Here is a 17,761-nt window from a genome sequence, read left to right as displayed (position 1 = left end):
TTGTTTAAACCAAATAAGTTCAGGAAAATTTAATGATATTTAATTCACATAAGACTATAAATGAATTAATTTAGAGTCTTATTTAGAGATGAATGCAATTATCAAAATATTTTTGAGATAGCAATACGTTTATCTCTAATTGAAATTTTGTAATAAATTAATTTATAGTTTTAAAATAGGTTGGAAAAATTCAATGATATTTGGATAGGTAATTCAAATATAAAAACTAGAAGAATTCTAGTTTTTATATTTGAAATATTATTAAATAGATATTATAAATATAGTAATATCATATAAAATGTTAAATTTGTAATTTTTACTTTGAATGTAATAATTTTTTTGTTTTTTTTCTATTTAAAGAAAGATGGGTTGAAACAACAATTGGAAAAGGAAAAAATGCTTCGTTCTGAAGCAGAAGCACAACTTAGAGAGGTTCATTTGGAATGTGAAAGATGTAAAGTTCGCTTAAAAAGCTTGCAAGATGATTTCAAAAAGTAAGAACTCTGATAGTAAATATTCTTAAAATACATTTCATGAAAAAAATTTTCTTATAAAGATTTATTTTAATTTTGATTAAAATTTTATTTATAAATATTTATCTACATATTAAAATTTAATCTCTAATTACCAAATTACATATGGAAATTTGTACATTTATTTAATTTATTACTTTCAAGAATGGAAGAAATGGTATGCAATATGTTACAATTCAAGTCTCGTATAGAGCAACTTAAACATGAAAAATCATCAATTTCTTTAGCTTATGAGGTAAGTTCTGAGAAGATATCTTTAAATAAAATTGTAATGATAACTCTAATAAAATGAAATATGTATAGGTCATTTAGAAATTAATTTTAATTACCAACTTAGATAAAATGGAATTTTTGTAATATGAAGTTGTTCTGAATTATAATGGAAATTTAAATTGAGAAAGAATAAAAGTATTTCAAAATATAAATATAAATTTTCATGAATGCTATCATTAATAAATTAAAACTAAAATAAAAACTAAATAATTTATCTAATATAATACAGCTGTTTTCACTTCACTGACTGACTGAATCATTCACTTGCTGACATGAAATGTTCGACAAGATGCATACTTTTTACAGAAAAATGAAATAATGCATTCAAAAAAGAATACTTTGTACATTAGGAAAACAAGCTGAAATTTCAGAAAATTCATATATGTTAGGAAATACAAGATGTCAAAGTTCAATTCTCAATATCTCGTACACAGTACACCATCTGTTAGATGATTGACTTAAATGCCACCTGCTTATTTTAATTTGCTCCACATTATTTTAAATAACAGCATTTTCATTTTGTCTTATTTGAATATTCTTTATTGTATTTTTAGAATATTTATTATAGTTATTTAATTAATATATATAATCATATATATGACCATGATTTAAATATCAGTTATATTGAGTAATAATCAATCAATTTCTTTGATTGTTATGTTCAATTGTGTACAAACATTAAAAATTTTTTTTTTGTTTGTTTGTTTGTCCTTGAGTGTGTGCTAACATAAACATAAAGCATAGTGTATGTTGTGGTATGTTTGAGTTTAAATCAGTTCTAACAGTGCAACAACAATATTGACTTAACTTATGGTTACACGATACACAAGATACCTATAAACAAGACCATAATTCTATATTATTTCATTATCATATGATTCAAAATGATTTAATCAGTTTAAAGAAACTAGAAGCATGCATGCTAACAAATTGCCAGGCTAACATCCTACATCAGAAGAAAATGTGGACCATATGAAACAGTCATGTATGTGTAAGTGTAACCCAAAGAAATTGCAACTTGGTATTCTTAAAATGACTATAAAAATGTGTTTCATAAACATTTGAAATTGCATACCTGCAAAATCCAGCTCAAGCATGAAATCAAACCTGACAAACCTCTCAGACATGTTGTATTCATGATGAGTAAAATTGACAGTGATGATAGTTTCTTCAAGTACATTATATTTAGTGATGAAGCAACTTTTCACATAAATGGATCTGTCAATTATCACAACTGTAAAATCTGGGTATGAATGACCAAACAAAATTTTTTAATGCATTTACAATCCTCCCAAGATAAATGTGTGATGTGGATTAATGCACAATTATGTAGTGGATACATTTGTTTGTTAAAGAACAAATTACAGGCAATGCTTATTTGGATATGATGGAACTTGTGTTTTTTCTTAGATTGATGATGATGGAAAGGTAAGATGATGCACCACCCATCATAATTGCAATGTTTCAGATGCACTCAATGATAGGTTTCCTGGTCACATGATTGGGAAAGGTAGTTGTTTCCTGGCTGGTAAGAAGTCCTGATCTGACTTTCTAGATTTTTTCTTTTGGAGATATATCAAGAATATAGTCTATGCAGAGAGGATTTGTGATCTACAACACAAGAGACAAGATCATTGGTTCTATAGCATCTGTCACACCTGAAATAATTGAGTGCACCTGGTGGAGATCAACTGTTGCTTAAATATTTGTTGTGCTTACATTGAAACAGTGTGCTCACATTGAAACATACAAAAATATGAAAAAATCTGAAAGATTTTCAGTATGTTTTGATATGTAAGAAAATTCTTTGTTTTTAATTAAATGCATTGTTATATGGTCATGAAATTCCAGACATCTTTTTTGACAACAATGTATATGATATACTTATGTATTGATATATTGTAGGTCCATTCCTGTCTGTCTTCAGCAGTTGAATCCTTATGTTTTTCATTGCTCTCATATCTATGTTGCAATTTATAATTTTTAAACTTAAACAAGTAAAACGGCAAGGTTGTATTTGGGACAAGACTGTCTCAGAGACTCACTACTAAGCGGGATCACTTTGACACTCACGGCAGGTCTCGTTCTCATTCTCCAATCATTTTTGGTATAGCTGGTTTTGAGCGCGATCATTCAAACTTCGCCAGCCATAGCCCACTATCATATTTACTCGCATATAAGACAAGGTTTTTATTCATTTTTTACTGTTTCAAAAACCTAGGTTGCCCTATAGTGCGAGTGAAGGATTCTTTGCATTTTTGAAATAATTTCTGTGAACCGTGTATACTTCATGCTGTTATTATAGGTCTACAGTCTATTTATCATTAAGTTGGCACCTACTGTAAACAAATTAAGAGACACTTTCCTTTGTTTATTGGTTTAATCCCATGTCCAGTAATTAAAATTCGCATTGCATCACATTCGTTCCCAGAAAATAATTTCTAGTTATTTATAAAAACATTAATGAAAATACAGGTCACTTAGCAATGATTATAAATGTAGTTATTTTATATTAGTCAAATTGTTATTTTTAATGAATATTAACACATTCTGAATCACTAAAAATAAACTTTTTCCGGTCATGCCCATTATAATGTTTGGTTTTGTTTTCCATTCATCACGTATTAAGGCAAACATGATTGTTTGCCTTAATATGTTCATTTGATATTTTATTTGTGATTAAATTAAATAAAATTAGAATTGTATTAATAAATCTAATTTTTTTTATTTTGATGTCTAAAGTCACACCTCTTCCTATACACGAGATCGTCTTATATCTGAGTAAATACGGTATATATAATATTTTAAAAATTAATAAAGAATAATTGAATAAGACAAAATGAAAATGGTGTTTTTTAAAATAACATAAAGCAGATTAATAAAAAAAGTTTTAAGCAGGTGGCATTAAATTAATAATTTGACAGATGGCGTGACTTTCTAAAACAGTTAGCATCAAACTTTGATATTTTTTAGAGCCTAAAATATTTGAATATTTTGAGATTTCAAATTTTTCTGGTAATATACTTGATGTCCTCTTTCAAATGCATTGTTTTATTCTTTTGTAAGAAGTGTGCTGCTTTTAACTAAAGATCTCATGTCAGTGAGTGAGTGAGTTGTCAGTCAGTGAGAACAGTATAGTTTTATTTTATCAATATAACAAATACAGTAGAGCGTCATTTATCCAAATCAATTAGGGACTGGGGTTGTTTGGATAACTTATTTTTTAGATAACCGATTATATACAAAAAAATATATTAATCTATCTCATGTTGCAATTTTTCTCCGTTGCGTGCCGCTTTGTGTTGAATTTTTGTCAATTTTAAGCCTAACGAAAATTTTTATAATAATAATTGTGGCTATTGTATCATTAAAAATTATTTCTTTATTTTGTACAAACAAAATAAATATATTGAAAAATATAAAAACAAAAAACAAATACTTTAGAAGTTAATCTAGTATCAAAAATGTTTGATTCATCACAACACAGTCCGACTGGAAAGCTTTCGGTTAACTGATGTTTCGGTTGATCGGCTTTCGGATAAACAACGCTCTACTGTAGCTATAAATTAATATTATTTATTTACATATATATATATATATTTAACTAATATTATTAATATATATTTATACCAATATTAATATATAAAATAATTATAAATTGCAACACAGATATATAAGTGTCATAAAGTGAGGTGAAAGATGGTTAGGAATGGGTTAGTTACCCTAGTATTACACACATTTTGATTGAATTTTAAGGATTTTTATCAAACTCTGCTTTAAAGATTAAGGAATATAATCTTTATGATTAATTTTATATTTATAATTTAATGTATAAGAGAGTATTTTATGTCCAACTATTTAAAAAAAATGGTAGAACATAAAAATTTGTTCAAGTTACATTTCAATGAAAAGCTGAAATAATTGCCATACACAGTCAAATTATTGCTATCATTAGTGATTTGTCCATAACTGTTCAGTTTATTTATTTATTTATACAGGAACATGTCTATCTCAATCAAATATCGTGGATTTGAGTTTTGAGATATAGAAGTTCCTACACAGTAAACAGTAATAGGTTAATAGGTTTGATTGGAGGTACAGTATTTTATTAATACAATAGCAAATATAGTACACACCTGTATTAGATATAAATAAAACATTTTTGGCATACCTTAACAGAAATAGTTTGTCAATAGTTTCTGATGTTTGACTTTCTTCAACCAATAAGACAGAAGCCAAAATCATATCCAATCAGAGAAAGGCAGCATTAATTGCAACTATGTACTATATTGCAAGAGATGTTTCTCAACTGCAATTTATGCTATCAAAATGTAGTTGCAGAGCTTTGTAATCGATACTTCAGTCTGTAATTTGAGATTTAGAGATTTTGGGAGAAAATTACTTAGGGATAAACATGGAAAATATATTGAATTTAGGCTAAAAATGCAGAGAAAAAAATAAATTTGAAGATAAAGATGTTTTCAAGATGAAAATGTTTGAGATAGATAGGTTCAATTGTATTTGGTTTTACTATATTTTTGTTTCGCTAGCAGGTAAGCCTTATGTTTCTCGGGCAAAAAATAAAAACAAATGTTAAGGTTATTTCGAACTTCTAACCTTTCTATTATATTATAGTATTTGATTTATATTTACAAAAGTTATATTACATAAGAGGTTTATCATATTGAGTGCCCACTCTAACACATTTTAAAAATTCTTCAAATTGTGTACAGTAGAGGAGTAAAGAATTTTTAAAATGTGTTAGATTGGTCACTCAGTGTGATAAATCCTTACATAAGATAACCTTTGTAGTTATATAAATCAAATATTATAATATAGTAAACATTAACCTGTCCCGTGGTATTCCCAAAATATCTTAGGTCAAAACATAATGACCTTGATCAGCAGACCCAAGATATCTCGTTTCTGCATCAGAACATTTTTGACACTAGATGTTGCTAGTCATTATAATTTTCATATTAAAACTAACTTCCAAAATATAATTTTTTTTTTGTTTTTACATTTTTCAATATGTCTATTTTGTTTGTGCAAAATAAAAAAATAATTTTGGATGATACAATAGCCAGGATTATTTTTTTCTAAAACATGTAATTTTCGTTAGGCTTAACATTGACAAAAACTCAACTTGAAGCGACATGCATTGGAGAAAAATTTCAACATGGGATAGGTTAAAACAAAAATCATATAAAGAGTTTTGTTATTTCAGCCTACCAATGTCACGTTTATTGTGATACTCAGATGGTACGAAATGGCACAAATTCAATGGTCAAGTAGACAAGAATTGAAAAGAAATCTTAAATTTTTCAGATATCATAATATTTTTTAATGTTAACTCTGAAACTGTACCATTCACAGCCAAATATCAAATGGTAATCTACCAACAAACCAAATTTTGGAAAAAAGGACCAAATATTTAAACTTGGCACCCTAAAAAACCACTTAAAGCATACTTTGTGCTTGAAGGTAATCTTGTATTATGTAATTTTTCTATTCGAATGCCACCATACCACTGGTCCGATAGGAAGAATGGACTGTTGCAGAAGGAAGTCAAAGTTAATTCAACCAAAAGTAGTCGTTGACCTCCTCCTGGAAGAGAGGATACTCATTAATATCAGTCTACTATTAATATTTGAAAAGTGATCCATGTTGGATTGGTTGTGATGGCCCTGCATGTGATCGAAGTTGCTAACCTTAATGTCCGAAGATTTCGTATGACATGTTTAAATAAAAAAAAATCTTGTAAAAATGCTAGAATAATTACTTTTATGTGATGATAAACTTTTTAAAATTTTGGCAACAGATTGTATAAACTGTGCAGGAAATGTGTTCTTGTAAATATTGTGTTTATGGAAAAGTTATTGGGCTGCAATTTGAAAAAATTATAGACCTATAAATTTCCACTGTCGTAACCTATCTATCTGTCCTTCCTTAGTCTCAAGAAAGGAGTTAGATAGATAAAAGTCAAGACCAGATGCAGAAAACTTAGGGCAGGAAGCCAAGATTAACTATATATGAACTTCTGGTTTAGAATTAAGTAACATTACTTTGATTCAAAATTTTTTCCTGAACAGAGTTAGATATACTGGTATGACTGACACAACTTTATTGCTGACAGGAAAAGTATGATGTACAGGGGCAAGACCACCACTAAAAGAGTTGAGAACATTCTGACAAAATATTGCAGCCTGGCATTGTGACAATGTTACAATAAATAATCACTTATTAGAATTAGTTTGGTTTATTTGGTTATGGTAATGCAACACATGAGCAATTTGCCAAGGAGGATGCATTCCAGAAAGATTTTTTTTGTAAAGCTGGCCCCAATTGAAGTGTTACTAATGCAAAAAAAAAACTTCCCAGAAAATGCTTCGTAGCCAGTTCGTTGGTCATGCACGAACAGACAACTGACTAACGGTGTTCAGTGGTTTTATCCACTCAGTTACTAGAGTATACTTATTGGGCTGCAATTTGAAAAACTGTAGAGCTAGAAATTCCCAGTCGTCCATAAGTCTTTGGTCTTCCTAATCTCAAGAATGGAGTTATTTGGACCTTGAATAAGTTCTTGCTGTTTTACAGCAGGTGGCGTTACTAGAACTGTGTGCGTGTATTTTTAGATGGTGACGCATCTGTAAGGAAGTACAATAAGCGACCTTGAAAATCAGTATATGTCATTTCGCCGAAGTGTTAACAACTTTTTTTCTAGTGGTGTTAAAAATGTCGCATTTTGTGCCAAAAAAAGAGTATTTGCGGGGAATTTTATTGCACTATTTTATTCAAAAAAAATCTGCAGCTGAAGCATACAGAATTCTTGTTGAGACTTACGGTGACCATGCTCTGTCGGAAACAACATGCAGAGATTGGTTTAGACACTTCAAAAATAATGATTTTGACATTGAAGATAAAAAACGTTCTGGCGCACCGAAAAAGTTTGAAGACGAGGAATTGGAGGCATTACTTCATGAAGACTCATGTCAGACTCTAGCTGAACTTGCAGAATCATTAGGAGTTGATCATACAACAGTTTCAAAACGTTTGAAAGGATTAGGAATGATTCAAAAGCAAGGACATTGGGTGCTGTATGAGTTGAAGCCGAGAGATGTCGAACGGCGTCTTTTCACGTGTGAACAGCTGCTTCAACGGCAGAAAAGGAAAGGTTTTCTGCATCGTATCGTGACTGGGGATGAAAAGTGGATTCACTACGATAATCCTAAGCGTAGAAAATAGTGGGGTAAGCCTGGCCCTGCATCAACATCATCGGCAAAGCCGAATATCCATGGCTCAAAGCTTCTGCTCTGCATTTGGTGGGATCAGCTAGGTGTAGTTTATTATGAGCTGCTCAAACCAAATGAAACCATCACAGGAGATCGCTATCGACTACAATTGATGTGTTTGAGCCAAGCATTAAAAGAAAAACGGCCACTGTACGAGCAGAGACACGACAAAGTGATTTTGCAACATGACAATGCTCGGCCACATGTTGCACAACCGGTGAAAACCTACTTGGAAACACTTAAATGGGAAGTCCTACCCCACCCGCTGTATTCACCAGACATTGCCCCTTCCGATTATCACTTGTTCCAATCGATGGCACATGGCCTGGCTGAGCAGCACTTCCATTCTTATGAAGATGCCAAAAATTGGGTTGATTCTTGGATAGCCTCAAAAGACGTATTATTTTTCCAACGTGGAATTCAAATGCTGCCTGAACGATGGGAGAAAGTAGTGGCTAGTGATGGACAATACTTTCAGTGACATGTTTTTTATGACTTTTTTTAAATAAAGCATTAATTTTTACAAAAAAACAGCGAGAACTTATTCAAGGTCCCAATAGATAGATGAAAGTCGAGACCAGACATGGAAATTGTAAAAGGACCAAGTTACTTATATGCGAACTTCTGATTTGTACCGTAAGTCACGTTATTTCAATACAAAAATTTTCCCCTGAATGGAGTTAGATGCATAACTAGCATTGACTATTGCTAACAGGAAAAGTGTGATTTACAAGGGCAAAACACTACTACACTCCATGCAGGCAAGTGTTATGTGCTACCTGTCATAATAATGGTGTAATGGTGCATCTATTTCACGCTATATCATTCTCGTAGTAATTCAGTGAATGTAATATATATTTTTTAAAATTATATTCTTTTTTGTAAGAATTATTTTGTTAACTTTTTGTCAATAGATGGTGTTACATTTAACACAGAAATTGAATGTAAATAAAAATTAATTGATTTATAGAAATGCAATCGATATTTTTGAGGTGGAATGTATGATATAATCTAAGTTAGAAGTATTTGAACGTAACTTCCGAGTTGTGTAGCAATTGGTAGAATGGCCTAGGAGTGTATAGTAAACGAACAAACATCCTCATTTATATATATATATATTACAAAATATATTTGGTTCTTGTTATATATTACAAAATATATTCGGTTCTTGTTATATATTACAAAATATATTCGGTTCTTCATTATATATATAATACAAAATATATTTGGTTCTTGACCAAATATACATTGTCCAATTCTGCATTTTTATTACCATTTATCATTGTATCGTTATTAGATCGTCTGCGCAACCGCAAAAATCTTTCCTTTCTCTTGCTTTTGTAAATTTGAATTATTAGTTTCATTCTTTTTATTTTTTGTTTGATTAACTGAAGAAGGCTGATCAAATCAGTTGAAAACGTTTTTATATGATTAAATTTGTTGCTGGAAATCTGTGAAAGGTGTTGTTTTCGTTTTATGTAACATGTTCAGTTGTTACAAAGTTAATAATTTTAAATTTAATGGTTGTATATTATGTAATATTGATTGATATGTCATTATTAAAATTATAAGCTTATACTTTTGTTTATTTATAGTTTATATTGAATATGTATATATTTTTTTACTTTAAATTTAGAATAAAATTAGGAAATTTCAATCATGTATTGCATCATTAGAAAAAGAAAATTTTATGCTTCTGAATGAACTGAGGACTTTACAAACAGTAAGTTTATTGTTAAAATGTTTTAGGAAATTTTTCTATGGTTTTTAATTATAGTTTATTTAAAGGTGTATTTGTTCATTTTGTGTAATAAAGAATACTTATTTATTATGTTTATGGAAAATATATAACTTTTACACAATTTGTATAAAAGTTATATATATACTGGTACCCCATACTTTGAACACTTCAGAGTTCAAACTCTAAATTCCACAAAAATTTGCTATGGTGTTCGAACTGTCTATGCTCAGTGAAAAATGCACTTGAAGTGTAAAATAAGCTTCTGAACAAAGAATATACTTGTAAGTTTGTAATAATGTGTTAAATTTCACAACTGTTATTATTAAATTGCACAGCTATGTTAAGTAAGAACAGATGTTTAAAAAATATGCAAAAACTTTATACTTTCTATTTTTTACTTATTAATCATGGTATCTGAGAAGCAAAGAAATCTAATAAGAGAAAGGTTGTAATATTGATGATTCAGATGAAAAAGTAACTTGTCACAAAGCACAAAAGCAGTACACCTTCAGCCATGTTTAAGGTACTGAAGTCAATGGTGTGCGACCAGTAAATGCAATTTTCATTTTATTATACAATTGTATTTATTGTTTTCATGTTTTAATTTATTATTAGGACATTTAATTGTATTATTTTTACCTTAAATTATAAGTATTTGCTGTTTTATGTTTATCGAAATGGGTATTGTTTAGGGTGTTGGACTGGATTAATTTACTTTCCATTGTTGTAATGGGAAAAATTACCTTGAAGTTCGAACTGCCTCCTGGAATGAATTAAATTCAAAGTACAAGGCACCACTGTAGTTCTTAATATGATATGGCATTTGTAGTTGATATATAACAATATTTGTTTAAAATATTTATGTCATTAATAAATACATTAAACAATTACCTGCAATTGTAATGTATTTTATAATGAATTAACTTGCCAATTAAATAAAAGTAAGAATTCTTTTCATTGTTAAATTTTGAACCAATGGTAAAAAGTTTCTGATCTATAGCTAAGAAATAATGTAGGTATAAATAGTATAAATTTCCAGTCTTATCTGCACATTTAACTTACTTTATACTAATTTTTGCAAAATTAGTCACAACAAAATGTTTAGTAACAATTCTCAAACCTATCAATTATAGATGGTCATTATATTAAGCAAAGCCATTCAGTTAATAAGCAAAATTTATCACTAGCAAAATAAGCAAAGCATTCAGTAACTGGAAGCACCCTCTACTTTACAGATTGCATCGTTAAATTTATTTTGAATAAACTTTGCACTCTAACTTTTTGTTATAAGTTTTTGGAAAAAGTGCATGGATTATATTAGTAGATATGGTAATTTGAAACATTTAAATGTAAGAAATAGTGACAAAGTAAGCATAATGTTTAGTGTATTATCATTAAATGTTAAATCTGTAGTTCTGAAATGATAATGATAACTTTTAAAACATTTCACAAATTAAAAGTTAATATGAGAAAACATTGAATTAAGTACACTTACATTGCACTTTAAACTACAAATACAAATTCAAATAGGTTTGTAGATTATTGTTAATTGAAATAAGTTTGTTGTCTTTAATCTAGTTTATTTCAGTAGACAGTAGTATTTCATTTTTATGCTATTTATATACTGTATTTTATACATTAATTGAGATGGATTTTAAAGTTGTTAATTAAGTATTAAATCAGTGAAAATAACAAAAAAATGTAAAATATTATTTTATTGATAAAATCAGAAATTTAATATATCAGCAGATTTTTTAAAAATATAAAATTAGTCTTGCTAATAATTATCTAAAATTATCTTAACTTAAAAATAATGAAATTACATTATTTTTATAAATATAAATCTTTTGATTGTCTAATATACTGAGACAAAACCAGAATTATAATTTTAATTGTCTTATCATAAATGTTTAATTTCAATTCAAATATAAGAATAAAACATTAAATTTTAAATTTTCATAGTTTAAATAAAGTTTAAAATTTTATATTTTATAACAGTGTATCAACCATTTTATTAGTATAAGTAAATTATCCTAATATGTATTATATATTTATATACATACATACATATAAAATTTAAGCAAAAGGATAAAGATCACCAAGAAGAATGGGAACATTCTCTAAGTTGGCTTCTGCTAGAACGTTTGAGGTTACTGGAACAAGAGAATTCATCCCTGGTGCTAGAAAATGAACAACAACGACTTCAGTATGAACATTGCCTTGATGATGTAGCCAATCAAGTTGTTCAAGCTCTGCTAACTCAAAAGGTTTTTAAAAATATTACATATGTTCATATAATATTGAATTTAATTTAAATATTATTTATTTTATTTTTTAAAATATTCTAGACTTAAAAATGAAGAATGATATTGGTTTGAGGTTTAAGAGAGATTTTAATATATGCATATAATTATGTTTATAATTTTAGCAATCTTTACTTTTTTTGCATTTCATTATGGGATACATAGAAAACTAGATAAAAATTGAAATAAAAAAGTTTTGTTTTTTGAGCTGAAGTAATTTATACTTAAATTTTCATAAAGGAAAAGTTCAATTTAAAAATTAAACTTTTCCTTTATGAAAATTGTCTTTGTCTTTTAAAAATACATTTGATAAATTTTAAATTATTTAAAAATAGGTAGCATTGACATTTGTTAAAATACTATGAATTGATTCTAATATTTTAAATTATAAATTATTAAATTTACAAGAAACAAACAAAGTAATATAAAATTTTAGCATTTTTTTTCTCTTTTTTATTAATATTAGAGCTTAAGAGAAGAATGTAGCAAATTACAAAGAAGAGTTCAAGATTTAGAAAGACAGAATCATACATTAACTTTAATGTTTAAACAATGTTTGTTTCATACAGCAGGAAGTTCAGATCAGGTAATTTTTCATCAATTGAAAATTTTAAATTTCAATTTAATCCTTTTGAATGGTCATAGCATCATGTCTCCCTTAGTAAATGCAAGGCATAATTGAGATCATTAAAATACAAACAATAATTAAACAAAAAGTAAACTGCTAAAAAATTTACACTGAATACTACAATTTTGCTGATTCTATTAGTCTGTTTTGTGAGAGCTAAAGATTTTAATGTTGTATTTAGAATGAAAATTTCCTCGCTTTATACTGATTATATAACCATAATTTTAGACTCATTAGAGTGCAGAGTCCAGTTGGACTCAATCATTTTAAGGTTAGCCCTGATGAGTATAAATGAATACTTTCCAGGAAAACAATTGCAAAATTAGATATTTATTCTGAATATTTTGAACAATATTGATGTTATATTATAATCTGTATTTTCATCATTTTAAGGAATGTAATATTTCTAAACAGTTTGTTCATTTGTGATTAATGAATGATAAATAAGCATATTCCAAATGTTTATTCTTTTATATTTTTAATTATTTAAATAATATAACTGTGTATTGAACAATGTAACAATTTTATTAAAGTTATCCATTGGAAGACATCTTGCAATTTTCATCTATTAACAATGAAGAAGCAAAAATCTTTAATGTAATCTAACAAGCACATTAGGCAATTATGATAGTTTTTGGTATATATAGTGAAAGATGTGACAAACTTTGATCAAATACAGCATACTGATTATTATTAAATCAAGTAATATGATGTTTAAAATTAGAGGTTTTAAGAAATCACTTTGGAAAATAAATACAGTGGAACCTGATTAACACAAACTGGGATAACTCAAAGTCATTTTCTTTCCCTGATTGTCTAGCATAGGAATTTATATGTTAAATCAAACTGGTTAACTCTAATAGGGTTTTTATACATTGTTTTCATAAACTCTTCAGAATTTTAATTTAAATAAAATAATTAACATTTATCTATTGATTAAAGTAATCAGAAACTTTCTATAAAGCATCGGAACCACAAATGACTAAAAATAAACATCGCATCATGTGACAATGGGTAGGAGGATGACTTCCAGATAGCATGAGTGACTCTAGATACTGTAACTGCCATTCAAGCCTGCTATTTTCCAAACATTTATTTACCATATATTTCCACAGATAAGACTATACTTGAATCATAAAAAAAGGCCCCCAAAATCTGGGGTTGTCTTATAGGACAGATACAAAAAAAAATTAGATTGAAATTTATATAAATTAAAACCATTATAAAAAAACGGACAAACCATAATTATTTACTAGTAGAGAGTAGGGTATGTCCACAAAATAGAATAGCCCATACGACGTTTTTGTGAATAGTCGAGGTCATTACCGAAATGCCCGAATCAGTGTGAATGTTTGCAACGATCGCAAGGCAGTGCTGCCAGATGCAAGAAAATAAAATTTGTTCATTCAAAAAATTATGAATTGGACATAATTCCATATACGCTATACAGTATCATTATCCAGGTGATGATCGCTGATCTAAACTAAATTCATAGGCCATTGATAGTTTGGGTGTTGTCTTATAGAACAGATATATGCTAAAACTATAAAACTTTGATGAAAATTTATACCTCGTCTTATCTGCAGAAATTTACAGTATTTATTTATTTGATTGTTGATGGATTTCTCTGACTAGTTGACATAATAAATAAATGGATTTTTGGTAAATTAATTTTAAAAAACATCTAGCTGACCCGGCCACGCATTGCTGTGGCTCAAAATGTATCTATTATAAATGTATAACACTTCCCCCGTGGGGGAATTTCAAAAAATCCCTTCTTAGTGTACATTCTCTTGACGTACCCTATTAAAACGTAATCAAAAACACATCTAAAATAGTATAATAAAAGCCGAGTTCTTCACAGTAAGCCTTAATCCCGTCACTTTTCCCGATGGGGAATATCGAAAAATCCCTTTTTAGTGTATATTCTGTTGACGTAACCTATTAAAACGCAATTAAAAACACAAAAAACCGCATGTAAAATAGTATAATAGAAGCCGAGTTCTTCACGGTAAGCCTTAATCCCGTCCATCTCCCCCCACTGGGGGGAATTTCGACATGTATATTATATAAAAACACGTGCGTATTCGAATGCAACGTTGTGTCAAAATTTCAAAGGAATCGGTAGGAACAAATGAACGTTATATTTTATTTATATAGATAGATAGAAAATGATCTGCTTCAGTCCATTCTCACAGAAAAGCAGAATGCCTGACAGAAAAGCAAACTTAGGACGTCGGAAGTTAGCGCCATCTGTTGGACATAAAAGCCTTAATCCATATATAAATATATTTTTGAAAGGGGGGAAATGGTGTAGGGGTATGAAAAATAGATAGTAGCCGATTCTCAGACCTACTGAATATGCATAGCAAATTTGGTAGAAATCAGTAAAGCCGTTTCGGAGGAGTACGGTAACAAAAATTGTGACACGACAATTTTATATATAAGATTATAATCTGATTCTGTGTGAAAATTTTAACCTTTGTGGCAAAATTTTAAAAATATAACAATCATAGATTGGCATGTTTGTGATAAAAAATAAAATACAGATTCATTCTGGGTGTGAACTATTGCAATTTAAATAATTCTTACTAAACACTTTGGAGTGAATGGATCAACCATTCAGAAAAGCATTTCCAGTAGCTTACTTAACCATTCAGTTAAGCATTTACAGGTTTCTGGAAAACACCAAGAAGTTTACATTGACACAACGATTCTGAGTAATAAGATCCATGAAAATATTGTATGGATGAGTCACCAATAAACTATAGCACAAAATCTTGATTTTTAGTTGAACCTCTATAACTCAAAGTCCAAAGGTTCCACTATGTATAAATATTAAGAGAACATACGGACCTTCTGAAATTTTTTAACTGTTCACTATTACAAAAGAGATAGGTCTGTGTTAACTTTTTGTATAAGAATAAAAATTGTCTACATAATATTCAGCAATTGATTGATGGGAATCATATGGAATTAATCTAATCAATTGAATGGCCATATAGATTTTTCCCCTGCATATTCTAAACATTCTGGTTTTTATTTATATGCAGATCAGATGTGCCTTCATTAATTTTCTGCTGTCTTGGAAATAGAATTTAAAATAAAATAAAAAAGAGAGAACAGAAAGAACTTGTTTGATTAAAATATAAAGAAACTAAAATTTTCAGTACACAAATCATAAAAGATTTAGATTTCACCCCAGAATATCTTTAATGTGAAAGTAAAATATCAGTGTGAGAACTAATGTATTTTAAATATATGATGATACAGTTTTAAAATTTGTTTAACTTTTTATGTTAGAATAGTTTTCTGTTTACAGTCAAAATAATTTTGTGATAGTTTGCATAGTTGTTAACAGAAAATATTAAATGTGTTTGTCTGTGACAGGTGGAGTATGTTGTACATGTTTATCTCCACCTGTAATTGTATGCCACATGTAAACATGTCTAAAATTTAAGTAAGAAAGAAAAATATTTTTATAAGCAGTTCATAATTGGCTTCTAAAACTTTAAAATTAATTTTCAAATTTTACTAGAATAGGATATTTTTATTTGGATTTGTAAGATTGAAATTATTACAGGATTAAAAATATTTTTAAACAAAAATGTAAATTTTTTTCAGTTTTAGTGATATTTATAATAGTGAAAATAATTTATTGTAATAAACTCTTCATATTTAAGAATGAGTTGTTTTCACATGATTCTTTTTGTCATAATTGATGCTGATAAAATAACTAATTTTAAAAGATATTTAGAATTTCAATTGGTATTTTCATTCATTAAACGTTTTTTATTGATTTATTTTATATTTATTCTAAATATTGAGGAATAATTAATGTTTTAATTTATTTAAAATTTTTATTTTAATTGGACATAAATTCTTTTGAAAATGTTTTAGGACAAAATAAAACTAAATGAAAACATTTAGAAAAAGACTGTACCAAAAATATTGCAAGTATAGAATGCAATAGACTGTTATATATTATTTATATGTGTATACTATCCATGTAGTAAAAAAGAATAAATAATTTATCACTTCTTCAATTTTACATTGAAATATTACTTATTTTAAAAATAGAGGGGATGTGAGTTGCTCGTCTGGTGTGAGAGTGAACTTTTGAACGTAGCTGATACTTAGTATACTAAAATACAATTGTGTCAAAGGAAGAGGAATATGTTCGACGGTAAAATAGAGAAATTGGCGAATGGTTTATCCCTGGATTTGATTATAATATTGTTAATAATTGCTGGAGTTGAGCCCAATCCAGGTCCTCTCCCCCGTTCCCCACAACAAATAAGTCATCAGGATATGCAAAAGAAGAGGCGTGGGAGACCTCGGAAGGAAAGCTCCAAGGACGAGGAGAAAGAAAACCAACAAGTAGAAATTTTAAGTATAGATTACCACCAAATAGAAGAAGAGAGTAAACAACCGTCTGTATTCACGAAAGAACCAACAATTCATGATTATTTTGAACCAGTAAACGAACCGGAATTACAAACTGCAGTTAAATCTCCATATACATTGCAATCTATTTACGAGTTAATCCAGGATAATTTTTGTCGGTTAAATATTGAGATTCAATCGATTAAATCTGAGATAAATATATTGAAAGAAGAAAATAAGTGTTATAAAGAGGAATTGACGGAAATTAGATATAAGCTACAAGAATTGGAAAAAAAATCGGAAACTAATGACCATCTTAAAGGTATGTTCGAATTTGAGTTTGACAAATTAGCAAATGAAAAGACTAAAAAGAACATTATTATTATAAATTATCCATTCGCAACACTAGATTATTTACAAGAAATAAATTCATTTATTAATAATAAATTAGAATTAAAAAATGTTGAAATAGAAGGATTAATTAAATTAAATAGCAGTAATAATAAACCTATTGTTAAAGTAATCCTAGAGTCTGTAAATATAAGGAATTTAATTCTTAAAGAATTTTGGAGAACGAAACCGAATTTAGTTGGTGAGAATGAGAA

The 17,761-nt window shown here is 28.4% G+C and overlaps 1 protein-coding gene across 2 annotated transcripts in view; it reads left to right on the top strand.

Annotated features, from left to right (window-relative positions):
* Positions 1-17,761, top strand: part of LOC136980874 (repetitive organellar protein-like) — a 96,930-nt gene that overhangs the window by 48,213 nt on the left and 30,956 nt on the right. For both annotated transcript variants that reach the window (XM_067277076.1, XM_067277075.1), the window contains 5 exons: positions 361-494; positions 678-768; positions 9,735-9,821; positions 11,921-12,106; positions 12,609-12,728. In XM_067277076.1, coding sequence (XP_067133177.1) covers positions 361-494; positions 678-768; positions 9,735-9,821; positions 11,921-12,106; positions 12,609-12,728 — 618 coding nt within the window. The remainder of the gene's footprint in view (positions 1-360; positions 495-677; positions 769-9,734; positions 9,822-11,920; positions 12,107-12,608; positions 12,729-17,761) is intronic.

The sequence above is a fragment of the Centruroides vittatus genome, unplaced genomic scaffold (assembly GCF_030686945.1).
Source record: "Centruroides vittatus isolate TY-2023 unplaced genomic scaffold, ASM3068694v2 contig_728, whole genome shotgun sequence".
In the NCBI taxonomy this organism is placed as follows: Eukaryota; Metazoa; Arthropoda; class Arachnida; order Scorpiones; family Buthidae; genus Centruroides; species Centruroides vittatus.
The sequence above is the reverse complement of the archived record's forward strand: the minus strand, read 5'-3'. Positions and strand labels throughout refer to the sequence as shown.